Source organism: Mobula birostris, chromosome 13 (genome assembly GCF_030028105.1).
Source record: "Mobula birostris isolate sMobBir1 chromosome 13, sMobBir1.hap1, whole genome shotgun sequence".
Lineage (NCBI taxonomy): Eukaryota > Metazoa > Chordata > Chondrichthyes > Myliobatiformes > Myliobatidae > Mobula > Mobula birostris.
Window position 1 is genome coordinate 15,060,726 of NC_092382.1, and position 20,110 is coordinate 15,080,835.

General features: G+C 45.3%; 2 protein-coding genes and 1 pseudogene across 5 annotated transcripts in view; all 3 read right to left on the reverse strand.

The window, feature by feature from the left end:
- LOC140207820 (uncharacterized) overlaps window positions 1–20,110 on the reverse strand; it is a 433,432-nt pseudogene that overhangs the window by 306,336 nt on the left and 106,986 nt on the right.
- Window positions 1–20,110, reverse strand: part of LOC140208438 (uncharacterized) — a 32,012-nt gene that overhangs the window by 5,632 nt on the left and 6,270 nt on the right. The window contains exons 1-2 of one of the 4 annotated variants that reach the window (XM_072277115.1): window positions 8,508–8,577; window positions 4,352–4,506 (exon numbers count right to left, since the gene is read on the reverse strand). The exons of 1 other annotated variant lie outside the window; for it this stretch is intronic. The gene's annotated coding sequence lies outside the window, so the exon portion shown is untranslated. Of the gene's footprint in view, window positions 1–4,200; window positions 4,318–4,351; window positions 4,507–8,507; window positions 8,578–20,110 lie in introns of those variants that run through there. 2 more of the 4 variants (XM_072277117.1, XM_072277116.1) reach the window with 2 other exon arrangements.
- Window positions 12,651–20,109, reverse strand: LOC140207383 (uncharacterized; the record flags this gene model as incomplete). The annotated part of the gene is made up of 2 exons (XM_072275921.1): window positions 12,651–12,698; window positions 18,604–20,109. Coding segments are annotated over 2 exons (1,554 nt in total), but the record flags the coding sequence as incomplete, so codon positions are not given.

Here is a 20,110-nt window from a genome sequence, read left to right on the forward strand (position 1 = left end):
CTGAATAATAAGTTTACTGTCCTGGATACTATTATCGGGGACAACCGACCAGGTGTGAGCCACGGTGGCAGGGCCTCTGGCACTGAGTCTGACCCGGTGGTGCAAAGCGTGGGACGGAGAAGAGGAGAGCTGTCGTCATTGGAGACTCTATAGTCAGGGGAGCAGACAGGAGATATTGTGGACGTGAAAAGGAGACCCGCATGGTTTGTTGCCTCCCGGGTGCCAGGGTCCAGGATGTCTCTGACCAGGTGCACGACATCCTGGTATGAGAGGGAAAGCAACCAGAAGTCGTGATACATGTTGGGACCAACGACATAGGCAGGAAGAGGGATGAGGTCCTGAAATGTGAGTTTCGGGAACTAGGCAGAAGGCTGAAGAACAGGACCTCAAGGGTGGCATTCTCAGGATTGCTGCCAGTGCTACGTGACAGTGATGGTAAGAATTGGAGGAGATGGCAGTTGAATGTGTGGCTGAGGAGTAGGTGCAGGGAGCAGGGTTTTAGATTTTCGGCTCATTGGGATCTCTTCTGGGGAAGGTGGGACCTGTACAGCTTGGATGGCTTGCACCTGAACTCGTGGGGGAGCAATATCTTTGCAGGTAGGTTTGCTAGCATGGTTCAGGAGGGTTTAAACTAATTTGCGAGGGGGATGGGACCCGGAGTGATAGAGCAGTGAAAGAAGTGCATGGAGTAAAGCCAGATCTAACATATAGAGAGGCTTTGAGGAAAGAGAAGCAGAATAAATGGTGTAAAGACAGTAAGGTAGAAGGGCTGAAATGTGTGTACCTCAATGCAGGAAGCATCAGGAACAAAGGCGATGAACTGAGAGCTTGGATACATACATGGAATTATGATGTAGTGGCCATTACAGAGAATTGGTTGGCACCAGGGCAGGAATGGATTCTCAATATTCCTGGATTTCAGTGCTTTAAAAGGGATAGAGAGGGTGGAAAAAGGGGAGGAGGGGTGGTATTACTGGTCAGGCATAGTATTACTGCTACAGAAAGGGTGGGTAATGTAGCAGGATCCTCTTTTGAGTCAGTATGGGTGGAAGTCAGGAACAGGAAGGGATCAGTTACTCTACTGGGGGTATTCTATAGGCCCCCTGATAGCAGCAGAGATACAGAGGTGCAGACTGGGAGGCAGATTTTGGAAAGGTGCAAAAATAACAGGGTTGAGATCATGGGTGACTTTAACTTCCCGAATATTGATTGGCACCTGAGTAGTTCCAAGGGTTTAGATGGGGCAGAATTTGTGAAGTGGGTCCAGGACGGATTCCTGTCACAGTTTGTGGATAGGCCGACTAAGGGGAATGCCATACTAGATCTAGTACTAGGTAATGAACCGGGTCAGGTCACAGATCTCTCAATGGGTGAGCATCTGGGGGACAGTGACCACTGCTCCCTGGCCTTTAGCATTATCATGGAAAAGGATAGAATCTGAGAGGGCAGGAAAAATTTAAATTGGGGAACAGCAAATTATGAGGCTATAAGGCTAGAACTTGCAGGTGTGAATTGGGATGATGTTTTTGCAGGGAAATTTACTACGGACATGTGGTCAATGTTTAGAGATCTCTTGCGGGATGTTAGGGATAAATTTGTCCCGGTGAGGAAGATAAAGAATGGTAGGGTGAAGGAACCATGGGTGACAAGTGAGGTGGAACATCTAGTCGGGTGGAAGAAATCAGCATACATGAGGTTTAGATGGGTCTATTGAGGAATATAGGGAAGCAAGAAGGGAGCTTAAGGAGGGGCTGAGAAGAGCAAGAAGGGGGCAGGAGAAGGCCTTGGGTTGTAGGGTAAAGGAAACCCCCAAGGCATTCTTCAACTGTATGAAGGAAAAAAGGATGACAGGAGTGAAGGTAGGACCGATTAGAGATAAAGTTGGGAAGATGTGCCTGGAGGCTGTGGAAGTGAGCGAGGTCCTCAATGAATACTTCTCTTCGGTATTCACCAATGAGAGGGAACGATGATGGTGAGGACAATATGAGTGAGGTTGATGTTCTGGAGCATGTTGATATTAAGGGAGAGGAGGTGTTGGAGTTGTTAAAATACATTAGGATGTGTAAGTCCTGGGGGCCTGATGGAATATTCCCCAGGCTGCTTAACGAGGCGAGGGAAGAGATTGCTAAGCCTCTGGCTAGGATCTTTATGTCCTCGTTGTCCACGGGAATGGTACCGGAGGATTGGAGGGAGGCGAATGTTATCTCCTTGTTCAAAAAAGGTAGTAGGGATAGTCTGGGTAATTATAGACCAGTGAGCCTTACGTCTGTGGTGGGAAAGCTGTTGGAAAATATTCTTAGAGATAGGATCTCTGGGCATTTGGAGAATCATGGTCTGATCAGGGACAGTCAGAATGGCTTTGTGAAGGGCAGATCGTGTCTAACAAGCCTGATAGAGTTCTTTGAGGAGGTGACCAGGCATATAGATGAATGTATTGCAGTGGATGTGATCTATATGTATTTTAGTAAGGCATTTGATAAGGTTCCACACTGTAGGCTTATTCAGAAAGTCAGAAGGCGTGGGATCCAGGGAAGTTTGGCCAGGTGAATTCAGAAGAGGCTTGCCTGCAGAAGGCAGAGGGTGGTGGTGCAGGGAGTACATTCAGATTGGAGGATTGTGACTACTGGTGTCCCACAAGGATCTGTTCTGGGACCTCTACTTTTCGTGATTTTTATTAACGACCTGGATGTGGGGGTAGAAGGGTGGGTTGGCAAGTTTGCAGATGACACAAAGTTCGTGGTATTGTAGAGAGTGTAGATGATTGTCAAAGATTGCAGAGAGACATTGATAAGATGCAGAAATGGGCTGTGAAGTCGCAGATGGAGTTCAACTCGGAGGAGTGTGAGGTGGTACACTTTGGAAGGACAAACTCCAAGGCAGAGTACAAAGTAAATGGCAGGATACTTGGTAGTGTGGAGGAGCAGAGGGATCTGGGGGTACATGTCCACAGATCCCTGAAAGTTGCCTCACAGGTGGATAGGGTAGTTAAGAAAGCTTATGGGGTGTTAGCTTTCATAAGTCGAGGGATAGAGTTTAAGAGCCGCGATGTAATGATACAGCTCTATAAAACTCTGGTTAGGCCACACTTGGAGTACTGTGTCCAGTTCTGGTCGCCTCATTACAGTAAGTATGTGGAAGCATTGGAAAGGGTACAGAGGAGATTTACCAGGATGCTGCCTGGTTTAGAGAGTATGAATTATGATCAGAGATTAAGGGAGCTAGGGCTTTACTCTTTGGAGAGAGGGAGGATGAGGGGAGACATGATAGATGTGTACAAGATAATAAGAGGAATAGATAGAGTGGATAGCCAGCACCTCTTCCCCAGGGCACCACTGCTCAATACAAGAGGACATGGCTTTAAGGTAAGGGCTGGGAAGTTCAAGGGGGATATTAGAGGAAGATATTTCACTCAGAGAGTGGTTGGTGCGTGGAATGCACTGCCTAAGTCAGTGGTGGAGGCAGATACACTAGTGAAGTTTAAGAGACTACTAGACAGGTATATGGAGGAATTTAAGGTGGGGGCTTGTATGGGAGGCAGAGTTTGAGGGTCGGCACAACATTGTGGGCCGAAGGGCCTGTACTGTGCTGTACTATTCTATGTTTTATGTTCTAATAACAGAACAGAGAGTGGAGGTGTTGTGGAGATAGTGCTGTTCAGTCCTCAGACAAAGTCAGGAATGTAAAAGTTGAGCATGGTGCAGTGAATATGCTGAGGCCTGTATATTTCAATACAAGGAGCAGTGTAGGAAAGGCGGATGGGTTCAGGGCATAGATCAACACCTGGAATTATGACACTAGGATCTGGCAACGGTGGCCTGGGACAGGCTACTTTATGGCAAAAGTGTGCTTGGTAAATGGGAGGCTTTCAAAGGAAAATTTTGAAAGTACAAAGCGGGTATGTGCTTGTTAGAATAAAAGGTAAAGATAGAAACTGTGGGGATCCTTGGTTTTCAAGAGATATTGAGACCCTGGTGAAGCGCAAAATGGAGTTGCATAACAGGGATAGGCAGGTAGGTTCTTATGGAGTATAAGAAATGCAAGAGAACACGTAAGAAATAAATCAGGATGGCTGGCCTTGCAGAAAAGATGAAGAAGAATTCTAAGGGATTCTAGAGATAGATTAAAAGCAAAAGGATTGCAAGGGACAAAGTTGGCAATGCATGTTTGGAACCAAAGCAGATGGGAATTTTTTTTTTTCACCTCTATTTACTCAGGAGAGACGCGGTTGGTGGCGTAGTGGCATCAGTGACGGACCTTGGGATGAAAGGTCCCGAGTTCGAATCCAGCCGGCTCCCCTGCACGCTTTCCATCCGTGCTGGGTTACGAGCTGGTGATCTCTTTGGAAACTCACCCAGCAGAAGGCAATGGCAAACCACCGCTGTAACTTGCCTCGTACGCAGTTCGTCACTACGTCAGAGAGGCGTAGAGGGAATCGCCCGCTAAGCGGAGAAACTCCAGATGCAATGTACCTTTCCTTTTCCTTTACGCAGGAGATGGACACACAGCCTGTGGAAGTGTGGAAAAGCGGCATTAAAATCGTAGGCCCTGTACAGATTAAAAAAGAGGAGATGTTTGCTGTCCTGAGGCAGATCAGTATGGATAAATCTCCAGGACATGACAGGGTGCTCCCTCGGACCCTACGGTAGGCAAGTGCAGAAATTGTCAGGGCCCCAGCAGAGATAATTATATCATCCTTAGTGACAGGAGAGTAATCAGAGGATTGTAGGATAGCCAAAGTTATTTCACTGTTCAACATAGAACATGGAAATCTACAGCATATTCCAGGCCATTCAGCCCACAATGTTGTGCCAACCATGAAACTTACTCTAGAAACTGCCTGGAATTTCCCTAGCACATAGACCTCTATTTTACTGAGCTCCATGTACCTATCTAGGAGGCTGTTAAAAGACCCTATTGTATCTGCCTTTACCGCCACTGCTGGCAGTGCATTCCACACACCCACCACTCTCTGTGTAAAAAAACTTACCCCTGCCTTCCCTTCGGTACCTATTTCCAAGACCTTGAAACTATGCCCCCTTGTGTTAGCCAGTTCAGCCCTGGGGGAAAAAACCTCTGGCTATCCACACGATCAATACCCCTCATCATCTTATACACCTAAAAAAGGCTCTAAACATAAACAAGGAAATTATACATTGCTTTGAGGATTTGTTAGAAGTATACAAAATTATGAGGGTATAGATAGGGTAAATGCAAGCAGCTTTTTCCACTGAGGTTGGGTGGGATGGACAGAGGACATGGGTAAGAGAGGAAGGTGAAAATTTCACAGGAACATTTGGAAAAGCTGTTCGCTGAAATGGTCATGAGAGTGTGGAATGAGATGTCAGCACAAGTGGTGCACGTGAGGTCGATTTCACCATTAAGAGAAGTTTGATTGGTACCTGGATGGTAGGGTGTGGAGGGCGATGGTGCTGGTGCAGGTAGTTGCTGTAGACGGCTTAAATATTTTCAGCATTGTCTAGATGGGACAAATGGCCTGTTTCTGCACTGAAGTTCTCCAAACTTCTTTGACAGAGAAGCTGTCCAAACTTGACTGGAAGGGGAAACTGGTAGGAGTGACAATGGAGCAGCAGCGGCTGGAGTTTCTGGCAGCAATTCGGGAGCTGAGTGCACGGCAGATACATCCCAGTGAAGCACTCTAAAGGCAGGAGGACACAACCGTGGCTGAAGTGAGAAGTCAAAACCAACATAAAAGCCAAAGAGAGGGCAGAAAGAACAAAAAATATTGGGAAACTTTTAAAAACCAACAGAAGACAGCTAAAAAAAAATCTCATGGCATTATGATCACTGGATACAAAGTGTTCCCATACAGTAATTTCTGTCACTCTCTCTGGATCATTTCCTAATAGCTTATTCCACATTTCTATGCTGGAAATTCTACGTACTGATTAAGGGCACATTTGACAAGCTCTACTCCATCTTGTCCTTTTACGGTGTGGGGTCCTAGTCAATATATGGAAATTTAAAATCGCTTACAATCTCAACCCTTGTTTCTTGGCACAGTCTGCGATCTCTCTACAAATTTGTTCCTTTAAATCCCTCACTGTTGGGTGCAACCAACTCCCAATAATGGCTACAATATCATAATTCCGTCCTGGGCTCATCTAGCTTTCCTATGATGCTCCTTGCATTGTGATATAGACAGCTTAGGAGAGTCACTGCGCCATGCTCAACCTTTTGATTACTGACTTTCTCTGAGGTCTGAACAACATCTGTCTGGTGTCAAGAAAACAACCTCTCCCTCAATCTTGCAAAAAACAAAGGAGCTGGTTGTGGACTACAGAGAAATGGAGACATCAATGGATCTGCTGTTGAAAGGGTGAACAACTTCAAATTCCTTAACATAAACATCACCAAGGATCTCACCTGGTCTGTTCATACCGGCTGTGTGGTGAGAAAGGCACAACAGCGCCTCCTTCACCTCAGACTGTTGAAGAAGTTTGGTATGGCTCCTCAAATCCCAAGAACTTTCTACAGGGGCACAATTGAGCGCATCCTGAGAGTCTGCATCACTGTCTGAGATGGGAACAATACTTCCCTCAGTCGCAGGGCTCTGCAGAGAGTGGTGCAGACAGCCCAGCCCAACTGTATATGTGAACTTTCCCCTATCCAGGATATTAACATTATTGTGTAAAAAGGTCCCGTTGGATCATTGGGGAGCTGAGTCACCCCAACCACAGAATGTTGCAGCTGCTACCATCCGGGAAACACTACCACAGCATAAAAGCCAGGACCAGCAGGCTCTAGGACAGCTTCTTTCACCAGGCCATCAGACTGATTCATTCATGCTGGTACAATTGTATTTCTATGTTACACTGAATGCCCTGTTGTACATATTAATTATTATAAGTTACTATAAATTGCACATTTAGATGAAGACGTTATGCAAAGATTTCTACTCCTCATGTATATGAAGGATGAAAATAATAAAGTCAATTCAATTCAATTCACCCTCTTCACTATCTGTTCTATCATTCTGGCTCCAATACTCCCTGTAACTTCAGTTTAACCACCCACCCCACAGGTATGCACTAGCAAGCCTTACCATTAGGATATTCATTCCCTTTTAGTTCTGTTCCCCAACTAACAAATCCCCTATCATCCCTTTGACTTTGGTCAGTCAGGTAATCCCCACCAAGAGTTTCTAAAGTGGTCTACCTGTTGTTGTGGGGGATGGCAACAAGAGTCTCCTGCAATGGCTGTTTACCCTCATTCCCCTTCCTGACTCTCACCCAGTTTCCTGTGTCCTGCACGTTGGGTGTAACTCACCTCTCTTCATGTCATATCAATCACCCCCTCCGACTCCTAGATGATCCAGAATTCATCCATTTCAAGTTCCAACTATTTAAAGTGCAGGGTTACAAGCTGCAGCTGGGTGCACATCTTGTAGGTGAGGGCATCGGGGACACTGGAGGTCTCCCCTCTAATTTGTAATGACTAGTGTGCGGAAAAATCTTGTGCTGTGCAATTTTTTGCCTGGTGACAATGTGTGGGCACTAAATTTTATATTTTGAGCTATTCATTTTAACAGCTAGCAATCACTGTCAATAAAAACTTTGATGTCCTCTAGGTTTGATCAAGTTCATCTGCACTCTCACATAACCTATGTAGCGGGCCTGTAGTGGGTAATGAAGGATTTTCTCACCACAGCTTTTGCACACTGTCCATATGTGATTTGCTTGCTAAATGATGCTATAAAAAGGCAGATTTCAAATATCACTCCATTTCTTCCCACTTGCAAATTCTCCAGCAACTTTTGCATCCCCACAATACACACAGGTAACACCAGTTTCTGTATTGTACATAAATATTTCCCCTGAACCCTCCCCCAGGTGACTGACGGTGGTGAACTCAGTGATGGCAATGCCAATGAATATGAAGGGAAGGGCAGTAGTCTGTCTCATTGGAGTCTGGCACATTTGTGATGTGAAAGCTACTTGTTGCCCAGGGCAAAGGTGTTTGATATCATTATGTACCCAGAGAGAGTGGGACAAAACATGTTCTCACGGGTAGAAAAGTCCAGAACAAGAGGGGGTGGAACAAGCAACAGACACAAAATGCTGGAGGAACTCAGCAGGCCAGGCAGCATCTATGGAAAAGAGTACTAATGCTGAGTTCCTCCAGCAATTTGTGTGTGTTGCTCGGATTTCCAGCATCTGCAGATTTTCTCTTGTTTGTGACTGGAGGCAGAACAAAGGTGATTTTCACAACAGCTGATGTAAAAGATTTTGTTCCCTTTCTCCGAGTTCCCGATCCTTGCATTTAGACAGCTGGAGCTCAGCTCTGTCTGAGAGACCCATCGGTTCCCATTCCCTCATCAGCCGGAAGCTCCCCGGGGCCCGTGTACGGATGGTGGGGCTGAGAGAGAGGGAAGAGAGCAGGACTGTCCCGGGATTGCGGGTCACGGAGTCCGGAGTCACAGCAACTACCCGAAGTCGGTGTTGAAAACGCCGCCCGGTGAGACCCCCAACCCGGAGATCCCTTCTCACCTCAACCGATCATCCGGGGCCTTTTGTGCCCCGCGCGCTGGTGAGCTCGAGCTTGGTCGGTTTAACGGCTGGGCTGCTAATCACGTGACCAGCCCCTCCCCCACCGCTGTCAACAGAGGAGTCACGCGCTGCGCTATTCCCATTGGTCCGAAGCGATGTCAATCACTGCTGGTTTGATGCCGGTTCCCCGGGGAGGGAGAGGATGAAGACGGTGAGAGAGGGGGCGGACAGGATGTTTGTCCCGGTGGGGACAGGAGGGGCTCATCTGTGGAAATGTCTGAGCCCACGGTGGTGGCGATTCACCACATTGGGGGGCAAACACCGGCAGACTGTTGCCCTGCAAGCGGGGCCGATGGTCCGGGCAAAGTGACAATTATTTGTGTTTTGTTGAGACTGTACCGGGAATATGGTGTAAAATCCCGCTCCCCACACTAACACGGGTCACACAGACCAAAGAACAAACTGCCGGAGGAACTCAGTGGGTCGGGCAGCATCTGTGGAGGGAAATGGACCGTCAACATTTCGGGCCGAGACCCTCCCTCTGGACTGAGAGTGGACGGGAAATAGTCAGAGAAAAGAGGTGAGGGGTGGGGATGGGGCAAGAGCTGGGGAGTGAGAGGTGGATCCAGGTGAGGGGGAGGTGGGAAGGTGGAAATAGTGACGGGGGTGGGAGGTGAGTTGTTGGGGCAACACGGGGCTGCAGAAGATGGAAATTAATTCCATAGAGGATTAACAAAGAGGTTAGAGAGTATTTGTTATAGAGAGTGCAATGAAGATTCACCAGACTGATCCCTGGAGTGGTGGGGTCATCATATGAAGAAAGATCAAATGCAATAACCCTTTCATTTGGAGAATTGAGGACTGAGAGGTGAACACATTGAAATGCACAACATCATTACCGGCTGAACCAGGGATCCCAGTCTCTGAAAAAGGGGGTGGACTGTCCAGGACTGAGATGAGGGGAAATGTCTCCATTCCGAGGGTGGTGAATGTCTGTAAATCCCCACCACAGAGGGCGGTGAAGACTCAGTGATCGTCCTCACATAAAACAAAGGCCGACAGATGTGTGGAGACCAGAGGGATCGAAGAAATAATGATCGTGCAGAAACATGTGGCTGAGATGGGAGAGCAGCCATCATCTTGTTGATGGTTGGAGGGGCTGAATGGCCACCTCCTGCTGTTTCTCACTTGATGTTTCAGTGTTCCTGTCCAGTGAGGCTGGAGGAATGTGAATAGAAATGAGTGTTTACAAACATGGACGGATTTAAATGAAACCTGCACATTTCCGTTTTGGGTCTGAATTGTGTGTTGGACCAGGATGGGAATCGAGCCCGTGACTCTGTGACCTTGGGGTGGAGGGAAAGGGACAGGGAAGATATGGAGGGAAGAAGTAAAAATGTATCTGGTGTAAATATGGAATAATGTGGGAAATGCGGCAGATGGGTCGGGCAGCGTGTGAGGGGCGAGGAGCAGAGTCACCGGATCAGATGGGAGACCCTCCACCCATCACGTGATCCTGTTTCCTGTTCATGTTTTTCCACAAATCTGCAGCATCTGCCAGTCACTGCTGGAGTGTACGTGTAGCTTCATCTTTCGCCCGTTCAGAAAAGGCAGTGAGATCCGGATCTATCACGTCCTCTCGTTGTGGGTGGACAATGATTTATTCTGCAATATTTTCAGCATGTTTCCATATAACCACATAACAATTACAGCACAGAAACAGGCCATCTTGGCCCTTCTAGTCCGTGCCAAATGCTTTCTCTCACCTCGTCCTAGGCCTCAAACCATAACCACTGGACTGAGGCCTGGGATTAGGCCTCATTCCACTGTTTTTACCTGCTGAAGAGCAGCCAATGTTTCTGGCTATATGACCCATTTATGTGAGAACTTAGCCTTTTGTATTTATCTGAGCTTTTCATAAGTTTAGTTATACTTTAGTACAGTTTAGTTCAGCTTCACTCCAGAATTTCCAAAGCAACAACCCATTCAGTCAAATAGTTCCACACAATTAAAATAGTTTACAGTATTACATTTTTAAATTTTTTGTTTTGTACTACTTATATAATTTAACTATTTAATATGTATATTCTTATTTTAAATCACAATTTTTAAAATCTATTGTTATGAATTAGGTTCTATTGCTGCCGCAGAGACAACAAATTACATGACATCTGCCGCTGCTATTAAACCTGATTCTGATAATTGGTCTGGGAGACACATCACCGGTCACCTGATCCCGGTTACCGCAGATCGTAATGCGAGATTGAAGCCTTTTCTATTTATTTGTGTTCCTCAGTTGTGTTAAGTTTCCCTTTGTGGTTCCAAAGCAGAAGCTCAGTCTATCTAATATTTCCACAAAATTAAAAGGGGGAATTTGTTTATTCTTATCACGTACTGAGCTACAGTGAAAATCTTGCCTGACCTACCATCCACACAGATCGATACATTACAACAGTACATTGAGCTGATATACGACAAAACAATAACTGTAACAAAGCATTATGGCTGCAGAGAAAGTGCAGTGCAGATAGACATATGGGGCAGGGTCACGTCGAGTTACATTGTGAGGTTGAGTCCATTTTATTGGACCGGAGACCATTAATTTGGCTTACAATCGCAAACAGGAAGCTATCCATGAGCCTGGTGGTACGCGTTTTAAGGCTTTTGTATCTATTCCGCGATGGGGAATTGGGTTTGCAGCATCTTTGAGTACACAGCCTGCTTTTCCAATGCAGGGGACGTGTAGAAAGAGTCCATAGAGGGGAGGCTTGTTTCTGTGATGTTCCCAGATGAGACCAAAGTTCTCTGCAGTTCCTTGCAGTCATGGGCAGAGCTTTAGCCATATGAAAGCGTGAAGTATTGACAAGAAGCTCAGAGACCTCGGCCTTCACCCTGCCTTGTGTAGCTGGATCCTGGACTTGCTGTCAGATCACCGGCAGGTGGTAAGAGTGGGCTCCCTCACCTCTGTCTCTCTTACCCTCAGAACACATGCCCCACAGGGTTGTCTCCTTGGCCCCCTCCTTTACTCTCTGTGCACCCATGACTTGTGTCGCCACCCACAGCACCAATCTGTTCATTAAATTTCCTGACGACACTACATTGATTGGCCTAATCCTAAATAATAACTTTCAATCGATCAAATGCTTCCTGACAAGGCTCGGTCTAAACAAACTTTTCACCCTTCTTCAGGAGATTAGTCAGAGGAAGAGCGATATCAGCAAAGTTCTTACAGAACTTACGATAATATCCAACCATTCCCAGAAACCTTTCAAGAGCCTTCTTACCAGTCTGTCACAAAAACTGTGGGTCAACTGTCTAAGAAAAATAACAAGATGGTTTGAGTGGCAAAAATAGATTGTGGTGCTTTTATTTACAAAAAGAGTGGAAAAACAAAAACTTGGATGTCCACATGAAAACAAGAAATTTAAAAAAAAAACTATATATATATACAGCTTGCAATTGTCACCTGTCCGGTTAACAGCCACCCTCAGACTAAACAAAAAAAGAACCCAAAGCCTTGGTAACCCAAGGCTTACAACAGCTAAGCCAATCCCCCTAGACCAACCTGAAGCTAATTGACTCAATTATCTTCCATTTCACACAATCTGAAACTCTACCACCAGTTCTCACAATAAACACATAGACTTCATCATAGGATTCACCATTTCCCGGTTAAATAACTTAAATAAACCCCAAAACTTTACCACAAGATGAGTAATTAGGTAACATAACCCTTGTCCCAGGTAAAGATGGTATCCTCCACCATCGGCACACCTGTGCAGGTTGCTGCTGCCTCTATATAAGACAGCTCTATGCAGCAGCTCTGTTTCAGACCCAGTGACTGTGGAGGAGAGAGACGTCAGATTATCATGACACTTCGGCAAAACACTTACTGGAAAGATGAATATGAATAAATTGACCTGAGATAATAAAACTGTGACATAGTGTGTTTCTTTTTTTCATACCTATTACTGCTGGGGATGAGTGTAAAATTGTGACTGTTGATTTATTGTGACGCGTGCACTCACCACAATAACAGAGGGGAATAATGTGTGTGGATGACCCTTTGGGTGTTTTACCGAGTGTGCCATGAGACGTCTGTAATCAGTGACGGGCCTTCGTCACACAGTCGGAATAGGAACTTCAGAAATGGCCTGGATTTTGCTCGCACAGGAGCCAACTTGCCTTGACCTACAACACAGCCAAGACAGATCACAGTAGCATGGCCAAATTCACTCTTAGCTAAGTCAACTGTAAGGTTGGCCCTGGAAAGCCTGTCAAACAGCTTTTCAGCAGAGATATGCTCTTCCCAAGTGTCACTCCCTGTGACTAAGTCATCAATATTGGCATCTGTGTGTCCTAACCCTTGAATTACAGAATCAATCATTCTCTGGAATGTTCCTGGAGCATATTTCATTCCAAATGGTGAAACATTGTATTCATACAACCCAGAAGGTGTCACAAATGCAGAAATTTCTCTACCTCAGTCCATCAATGGAACACACCAATACCCTTTCAACAGATCAATCTTTGTAGGAAACTACCTTTTCCAACCTTATCGATGCAATCATCCACCCTAGGGATAGGATAGGCATCTGTTTTTGTTACTGCATTTACCTTCCTATAATCAGTGCAAAATCTAACACTACCATCAGGTTTGAGCACAATAACGCAGGGTAAGCTCCAATCTGATGTTGAAGGCCTAATAATACCATTTTCAGCATATATTCAATTTCTTGCTCAGCCACTTTACACTTTTCTACGTTCATGTGATATGGGTGTTGCTTAATCAGTTTGGCTTGACCTATATCTACATCATGTACTGCGACCATGGTTTGCTTGGGAGCACCAGGAAATAAACCTTTAAACTTCAGAATTAATTCCTTCAGCTGTTGTTGTTGCTTTGGCTGCAGATGAGCCAACTTGTTGTCAGTGTTTTCGAGAACAACCGAGTTCATTAGCCTAACTGGGACCATGTTTGGCTTGTGAAAACTCTCACGCGAGTCAATTGTTTCATTCTCAGGGTTGTCAGATTTATATGTTTGACAACACTCACCGATGGTGCCTGCTTGCCAGAATAAGGCTTTATCATATTGATGTGTACCACCTGTGTTAGTTTACGTCAGTCATGTGTTTTAATAACATAATTCACATCATTAATTTGAGAGACTATTTCATACAGTCCATTGAATTTTGCTTGAAGTGGACTTGTCAACATTGGAGATAAGGCAAGCACATTATCCCCCACCTAGTATTTTCTTTTGTTTTGGTCCGCTTATCAAACCAACACTTCATTTTGTTTTGAGAAATCTTTAAGTTTTGTCTCGCTAGACGACAGGCTTGGTATAGTTTATTTTTGAACTTCAAAACATAGTCTAACAAGTTAACATGTACATCCCCATCAATTCACTGTTCCTTTAACAAGGTCAAAGGTCCCTTCACTCTATGACCAAATACAAGTTCAAATGGACTAAAGCCCAATGATTCTTGTACCGACTCTCTTAAGCCTGATTTATACTTGTGCGTCAAGTGTACGCCATAGGCACCACGTACCCTACGCCATACCCACGCTGCACCCTACGCTGCAGGGTAACGTGCAACTCCTCAAAAAAGTAACTCACGCGTCGCGGCGATGCAGACCGCAACAACTGTGATTGGTCTGCTTGGTAGCATTGCATTTCTAGTTGCTTTTCTCTGCCATGTCTGTACACTGATGCAAAATAAATGGTTGGAGACAATGAACCAGATCATCAAATCTACCTGCCAACATGGGAAAATATTTGAAATGCATCTCGTCGTCCATGTCTCTCACAAAGAAGCTCAACAGTGTCAGAGAAACCCCACCGCCAACTTGCGTTTTGGTGGTGAAGTGCAGAGCAATGCAGACACAACTATGCATGCTCGCTACGCAAAAATTAAATCAGGCCTATGGTGTAGGATATGGCGTATCTCGAACGCACAAGTATAAATCAGCCTTTACGGTGAACAAAAGCAAATGTATTCCTTCATCCCAATTTTTTCTATTTTCAACACAGTATGCCTTAATCATTTTTTGACAGTAGAATGAAATCTTTCTAAAGCCCCTTGTGATTCCAGATGCTACACAGACGATGCAATTTGTTTAGCTCCCAGTTCATAAAATACCTGCTGGAATAATCCAGATGTAAAATTACTTCCTTGATCAGACTGGATTTCTTTAGGCAAACCAAATAAAGTAAAAAAAAACTTAAGAGCCTTCGTCACAGTTTTAGCTTTAATATTTCTGAGAGGTATTGCCTCTGGGAATCTGGATGCAGTACACATAATAGTTAGTAAATACTGATGGACAGCTTTAGTCTTTGGCAATGGGCCAGCACAATCCACTATAAATTTGGAACAGGGTTCTCCGAATGCAGGTATAGGCCGGAGTGGGGTCACTGGGGTGACCTGATTAGGTTTACCCACAACTTGACAAGTGTGACAGGTTCTGCAAAAGGTCACAATATCTTTCCTCAAATTCGGCCAGTAAACTTCTTTCATAATCCTGTTTACAGTTTTATTCTCTCCAAAATGGCCACCGGAGGGCATACTGTGAGCCAAAGTTAAAATTTCAGTCCTATGAACTTTAGGAACTACAACTTGGTGAACAATTGCCCATTTCTCACTCGCAGGTATAGCAGGTGGCCTCCACTTCCTCATTAACACTCCCTCCTGAAGATAATACCCTACTGACATTTTCTTAATCTCATCATCTGAGAGAGATGTTTCTTATAAAGCTTCAATCTCAGGGTCTTGGTTCTGTTCTGTTATAAACTCCTTCCTAGACAGGGATAAATTTTTCTCATCAGACTTACTACCTGAATCCTGTTGAAACAATGAAGGCTGAAAGGTCCCTGACAAGTCATCATAACCTGAATCCTGGTCAACCTGATTTTGGCTATCATGGGTATCAGAATCATGCTGCACAGAACCGTCTGCATTGGCAGACATTTTAGCCATACTTCGAGTTACTGTGATAAATATTAAAATCCATCTGTGGGTCGTCAGTGGTTGGCTTAGTTGTCAACTGCACTGCAGGAACAACTTTACCATCTGCCAGGTCATTCCCTGACAGCAAAGTAACAGCTTCCACCGGTAAACTGGAGCATAATCCGATCCTAACAGGTCCTGAAACAAACCCTGACTGTAAAGTTACCTTGTGCAATGGCACAGAAACAATGCTGCCCCCAATGCCTTTAATAAGATTTACCTCACCAATGTTAGTCTCACCACTAAACTTTAGAAGGCTGTCTAATATAAGTGACTGAGAAGCCCCAGTATCTCGAAAAATGTTCACTGGTACCGGGGTTGACCCTTCCATTACTAATACAAACCCATCTGACATAAAATGATGGAATCCCTACTTAACTCAGTCAGACCTCTCAGTCCTTAACTGAGCCTCAGCAGAATGTTCAGAACCCTGTGGGTTTATAGGTGCTTCAACATACTGATCACAGGCATGTGGGACTGCCTCCTTTTCCTTTTTCTTCTTCAGGACAGAATAATTAGCCACCATATGACCAGCTTTCTTACAATAGTAACAAGGCAGACCAGAATATTTCTCCTTCAACTGCTTCCCTTCATCCTTAGTCTCGTCACTAGTCCCAGCTTTAATTTCTGGTTTACCCTGGTTATCCCTGCTACTCTTTTGGAAGCTCTTATTCTGGGTACACTTAACCTTATGAGTTAAAGCAAACTTAACTGCTAATCTAGCAGACTCCTGCAAAGTGGCAGCATCCTTTTCACTTAAATACATCTTTATGTCATCAGGGACACACATTTTGAATTCTTCAATTAAAACCAACTCTTTCAAGCTGTTAAAATCATCATTTACATTGTTATGTCTGCACCAGCGGTCAAAACACACAAACTTCTCATAAGCACATTCCATATAAGTCCGGTTCATAGATTTCCTCAAATTTCTAAACTTTTGCCTGTATGCTTCTGGGACCAACTCATAAGCTTTGAGCACAGCCTGTTTCACTATGTCATAATCAGCTGCTTCATCAACTGTCAAAGCAGAATAGGCTAGCTGAGCCTTCCCCTTAATTACACTTTGTAAGAGAATAGGGCAAACCTCTTTTGGCCATTTTAAACCCTGAGCAAACTTCTCAAGATGCTGAAAGTATTTATCAACCTCTGCCTCGTCAAATGGAGGCACTAATTTAACTTCCCGACTGGCCTCAAACTTATCACCAGAGTCTAACACTAGACCCCTTTGCTGCAATCTCTCTACCTTTTCCAGCTCGAACAGCCTCTGTCTTTCTGCTTCCTCTCTGTTTTTCTGCGTCTTTAGTCTCAACCTGTCTCTGCCTTTCCACAGCCTCTATCTTTATTTTTTCTAACTTGTGCGGGAGCTCTAGCTCACTAGGTTTACTTTCAGGAAACACCTCCAACTCCTGCACTTTAAACACACCCTCAGATACATAATACTCAGCTATTTTCCTCTGCATCTGTGACCTCCTCATTGTCGATTTCACCTTCACAAGTTTTAACCTTTCAGCAATACTCAGCAACTCAATCCTTCTGGTGTCCTCTAATGCCTCAGAGGTTGGCACTTCCAGACATCAATCAACATCCATTGCTGCTGATTTTCCATACACAAATAAATCAAAAGGGATTACTCCAATGAATCCGATAACTAATTAATACACCTCCAAATCTTTTCCTATATCGGATGCAGGCCCCAATTTTGACCCTGTAACACTATAGAAATGAGTCAGCAGCAATAGACTACACCTAGAGTCTGTTTTTGATGTTAAATCCACTATCTTTATTAGTACCTACTAACAATATCGTAACTTAAGCAAGATAAACAAAAGTTAACAGTGTTATATGTATATATGTGGGTAAATATAACTCCCAAACTATTGAGCTCAGGGGAAACAGGGCTTGGAGTCTTGAGATGGTAAACTATGAAAGTTCAGTACAACCACAGAATAGTTGAGGAGAGAGAGATATTTGTAATCCAGGGTAAATGTCGAAAGAAGGCAATAACGTTGAATTCCACAGCATCCATGGTGGTAAAACGAGGGAACAGTCGCTGTAGATTTTATCCGTCATTGTTCCAAATCCACATACAAATTATCACCAAAAGTGACTTGTCACAAGAGGTATCGTCTTCAAGTGAATTTCCACACCACACCCAGGCAAGGGTTAACACATAAGTGGTCTTCACAGGATACCCCAAATCAGATCCACTCCTATGGATCAAACGAGATGACAATCACACATTCAATGTATGCTGAATCGATAATTAACCCACCCTTATGGGCAGAGGAAAGTTCGAAACAGTGACCCTTGGCCAGTAGTTCCCTTGTTTCGAACCTTCCATTTTTCCTCCTTCATCTCTGTCTGACTGAGTATCTGTGTCCTTGGTTAAAACTAAACAAGCTGTGAGCGATGTAAACAAGATGCAAGTCAGACTGATTACCATTCTTAATCTCTCTCTCTCTCTCAAAATGACAATCCACAACAAACGAAATCTACAGATTCACAACAACAGCCACTCCTCATTGTGAACTGACTGGTGTGCCAGTAGGTGGGATGACTGAGTGAATACATTCCCACATTCTGAGCTGGTGAATGGCTTCTCCCCAGTGTGAACTCGCTGATGACTCTGTAGGTTGGATGACTGAGTGAATCTCTTCCCACAGACTGAGCAGGTGAATGGCCTCTCCCCAGTGTGAACTCGCTGATGATTCTGTAGGGTGGATGACTGAGTGAATCTTTTCCCACAGACTAAGCAGGTGAATGGCTTCTCCCCAGTGTGAACTCGCTGATGATTCTGTAGGGTGGATGAGTGAGTGAATTTCTTCCCACAGACTGAGCAGGTGAATGGCCTCTCCCCAGTGTGAACTCGCTGATGACTCTGCAGGAGGGATGACTGAGTGAATCTCTTCCCACAGACTGAGCAGGTGAACGGCTTCTCCCCAGTGTGAACTCGCTGATGTGCCACTAGGTTGGATGACTCAGTGAATCTCTTCTCAGAGACTGAGCAGGTGAACGGCATCTCTCCAGTGTGAACTCGCTGGTGAGCCATTAGCTTAGATGAGCAAGTGAATCTCTTCCCACAGACTGAGCAGGTGAGTGGCTTCTCCACAGTGTGGACTCGCTGATGTCTCTGTAGGCTGGATGACTCAGTGAATCTCTTCCCACATTCTGAGCAGGTGAATGGCTTCTCCCCAGTGTGAACTCGCTGATGACTCTGTAGGTTGGATGACTGAGTGAATCTCTTCCCACAGACTGAGCAGGTGAATGGCCTCTCCCCAGTGTGAACTCGCTGATGATTCTGTAGGGTGGATGACTGAGTGAATCTTTTCCCACAGACTAAGCAGGTGAATGGCTTCTCCCCAGTGTGAACTCGCTGATGATTCTGTAGGGTGGATGAGTGAGTGAATCTCTTCCCACAGACTGAGCAGGTGAATGGCCTCTCCCCAGTGTGAACTCGCTGATGACTCTGCAGGAGGGATGACTGAGTGAATCTCTTCCCACAGACTGAGCAGGTGAACGGCTTCTCCCCAGTGTGAACTCGCTGATGTGCCACTAGGTTGGATGACTCAGTGAATCTCTTCTCAGAGACTGAGCAGGTGAACAGCATCTCTCCAGTGTGAACTCGCTGGTGAGCCATTAGCTTAGATGAGCAAGTGAATCTCTTCCCACAGACTGAGCAGGTGAATGGCTTCTCCACAGTGTGGACTCGCTGATGTCTCTGTAGGCTGGATGACTCAGTGAATCTCTTCCCACATTCTGAGCAGGTGAATGGCTTCTCCCCAGTGTGAACTCGCTGATGTTTCTGTAGGGTGGATTGATCAGCGAATCTCTTCCCACAGACTGAGCAGGTGAAGGGCTTCTCGCCAGTGTGAACTCGCTGATGTCTCTGTAGGGTGGATGAATTAGTGAATCTCTTCCCACAGACTGAGCAGGTGAACGGCTTCTCCCCAGTGTGAACTCGCTGATGTGCCAGTAGGTTGGATGACTCAGTGAATCTCTTCCCACATACTGAGCAGGTGAATGGCTTCTCCCCAGTGTGGACTCGCTGATGTCTCTGTAGGCTGGATGACTGAGTGAATCTCTTCCCACAGACTGAGCAGGTGAATGGCCTCTCCCCAGTGTGAACTCGCTGATGATTCTGTAGGGTGGATGACTGAGTGAATCCTTTCTCACATTCTGAGCTGGTGAACGGCTTCTCCCCAGTGTGAACTCGCTGATGAATCTGTAGGTTGGATGACTGAGTGAATCTCTTCCCACAGACTGAGCAGGTGAATGGCCTCTCCCCAGTGTGAACTCGCTGATGATTCTGTAGGGTGGATGACTGAGTGAATCTTTTCCCACAGACTAAGCAGGTGAATGGCTTCTCCCCAGTGTGAACTCGCTGATGATTCTGTAGGGTGGATGAGTGAGTGAATCTCTTCCCACAGACTGAGCAGGTGAACGGCTTCTCTCCAGTGTGAACTCGCTGATGACTCTGTAGGGTGGATGACTGAGTGAATCTCTTCCCACAGACTGAGCAGGTGAACGGCTTCTCCCCAGTGTGAACTCGCTGATGTGCCACTAGGTTGGATGACTCAGTGAATCTCTTCTCA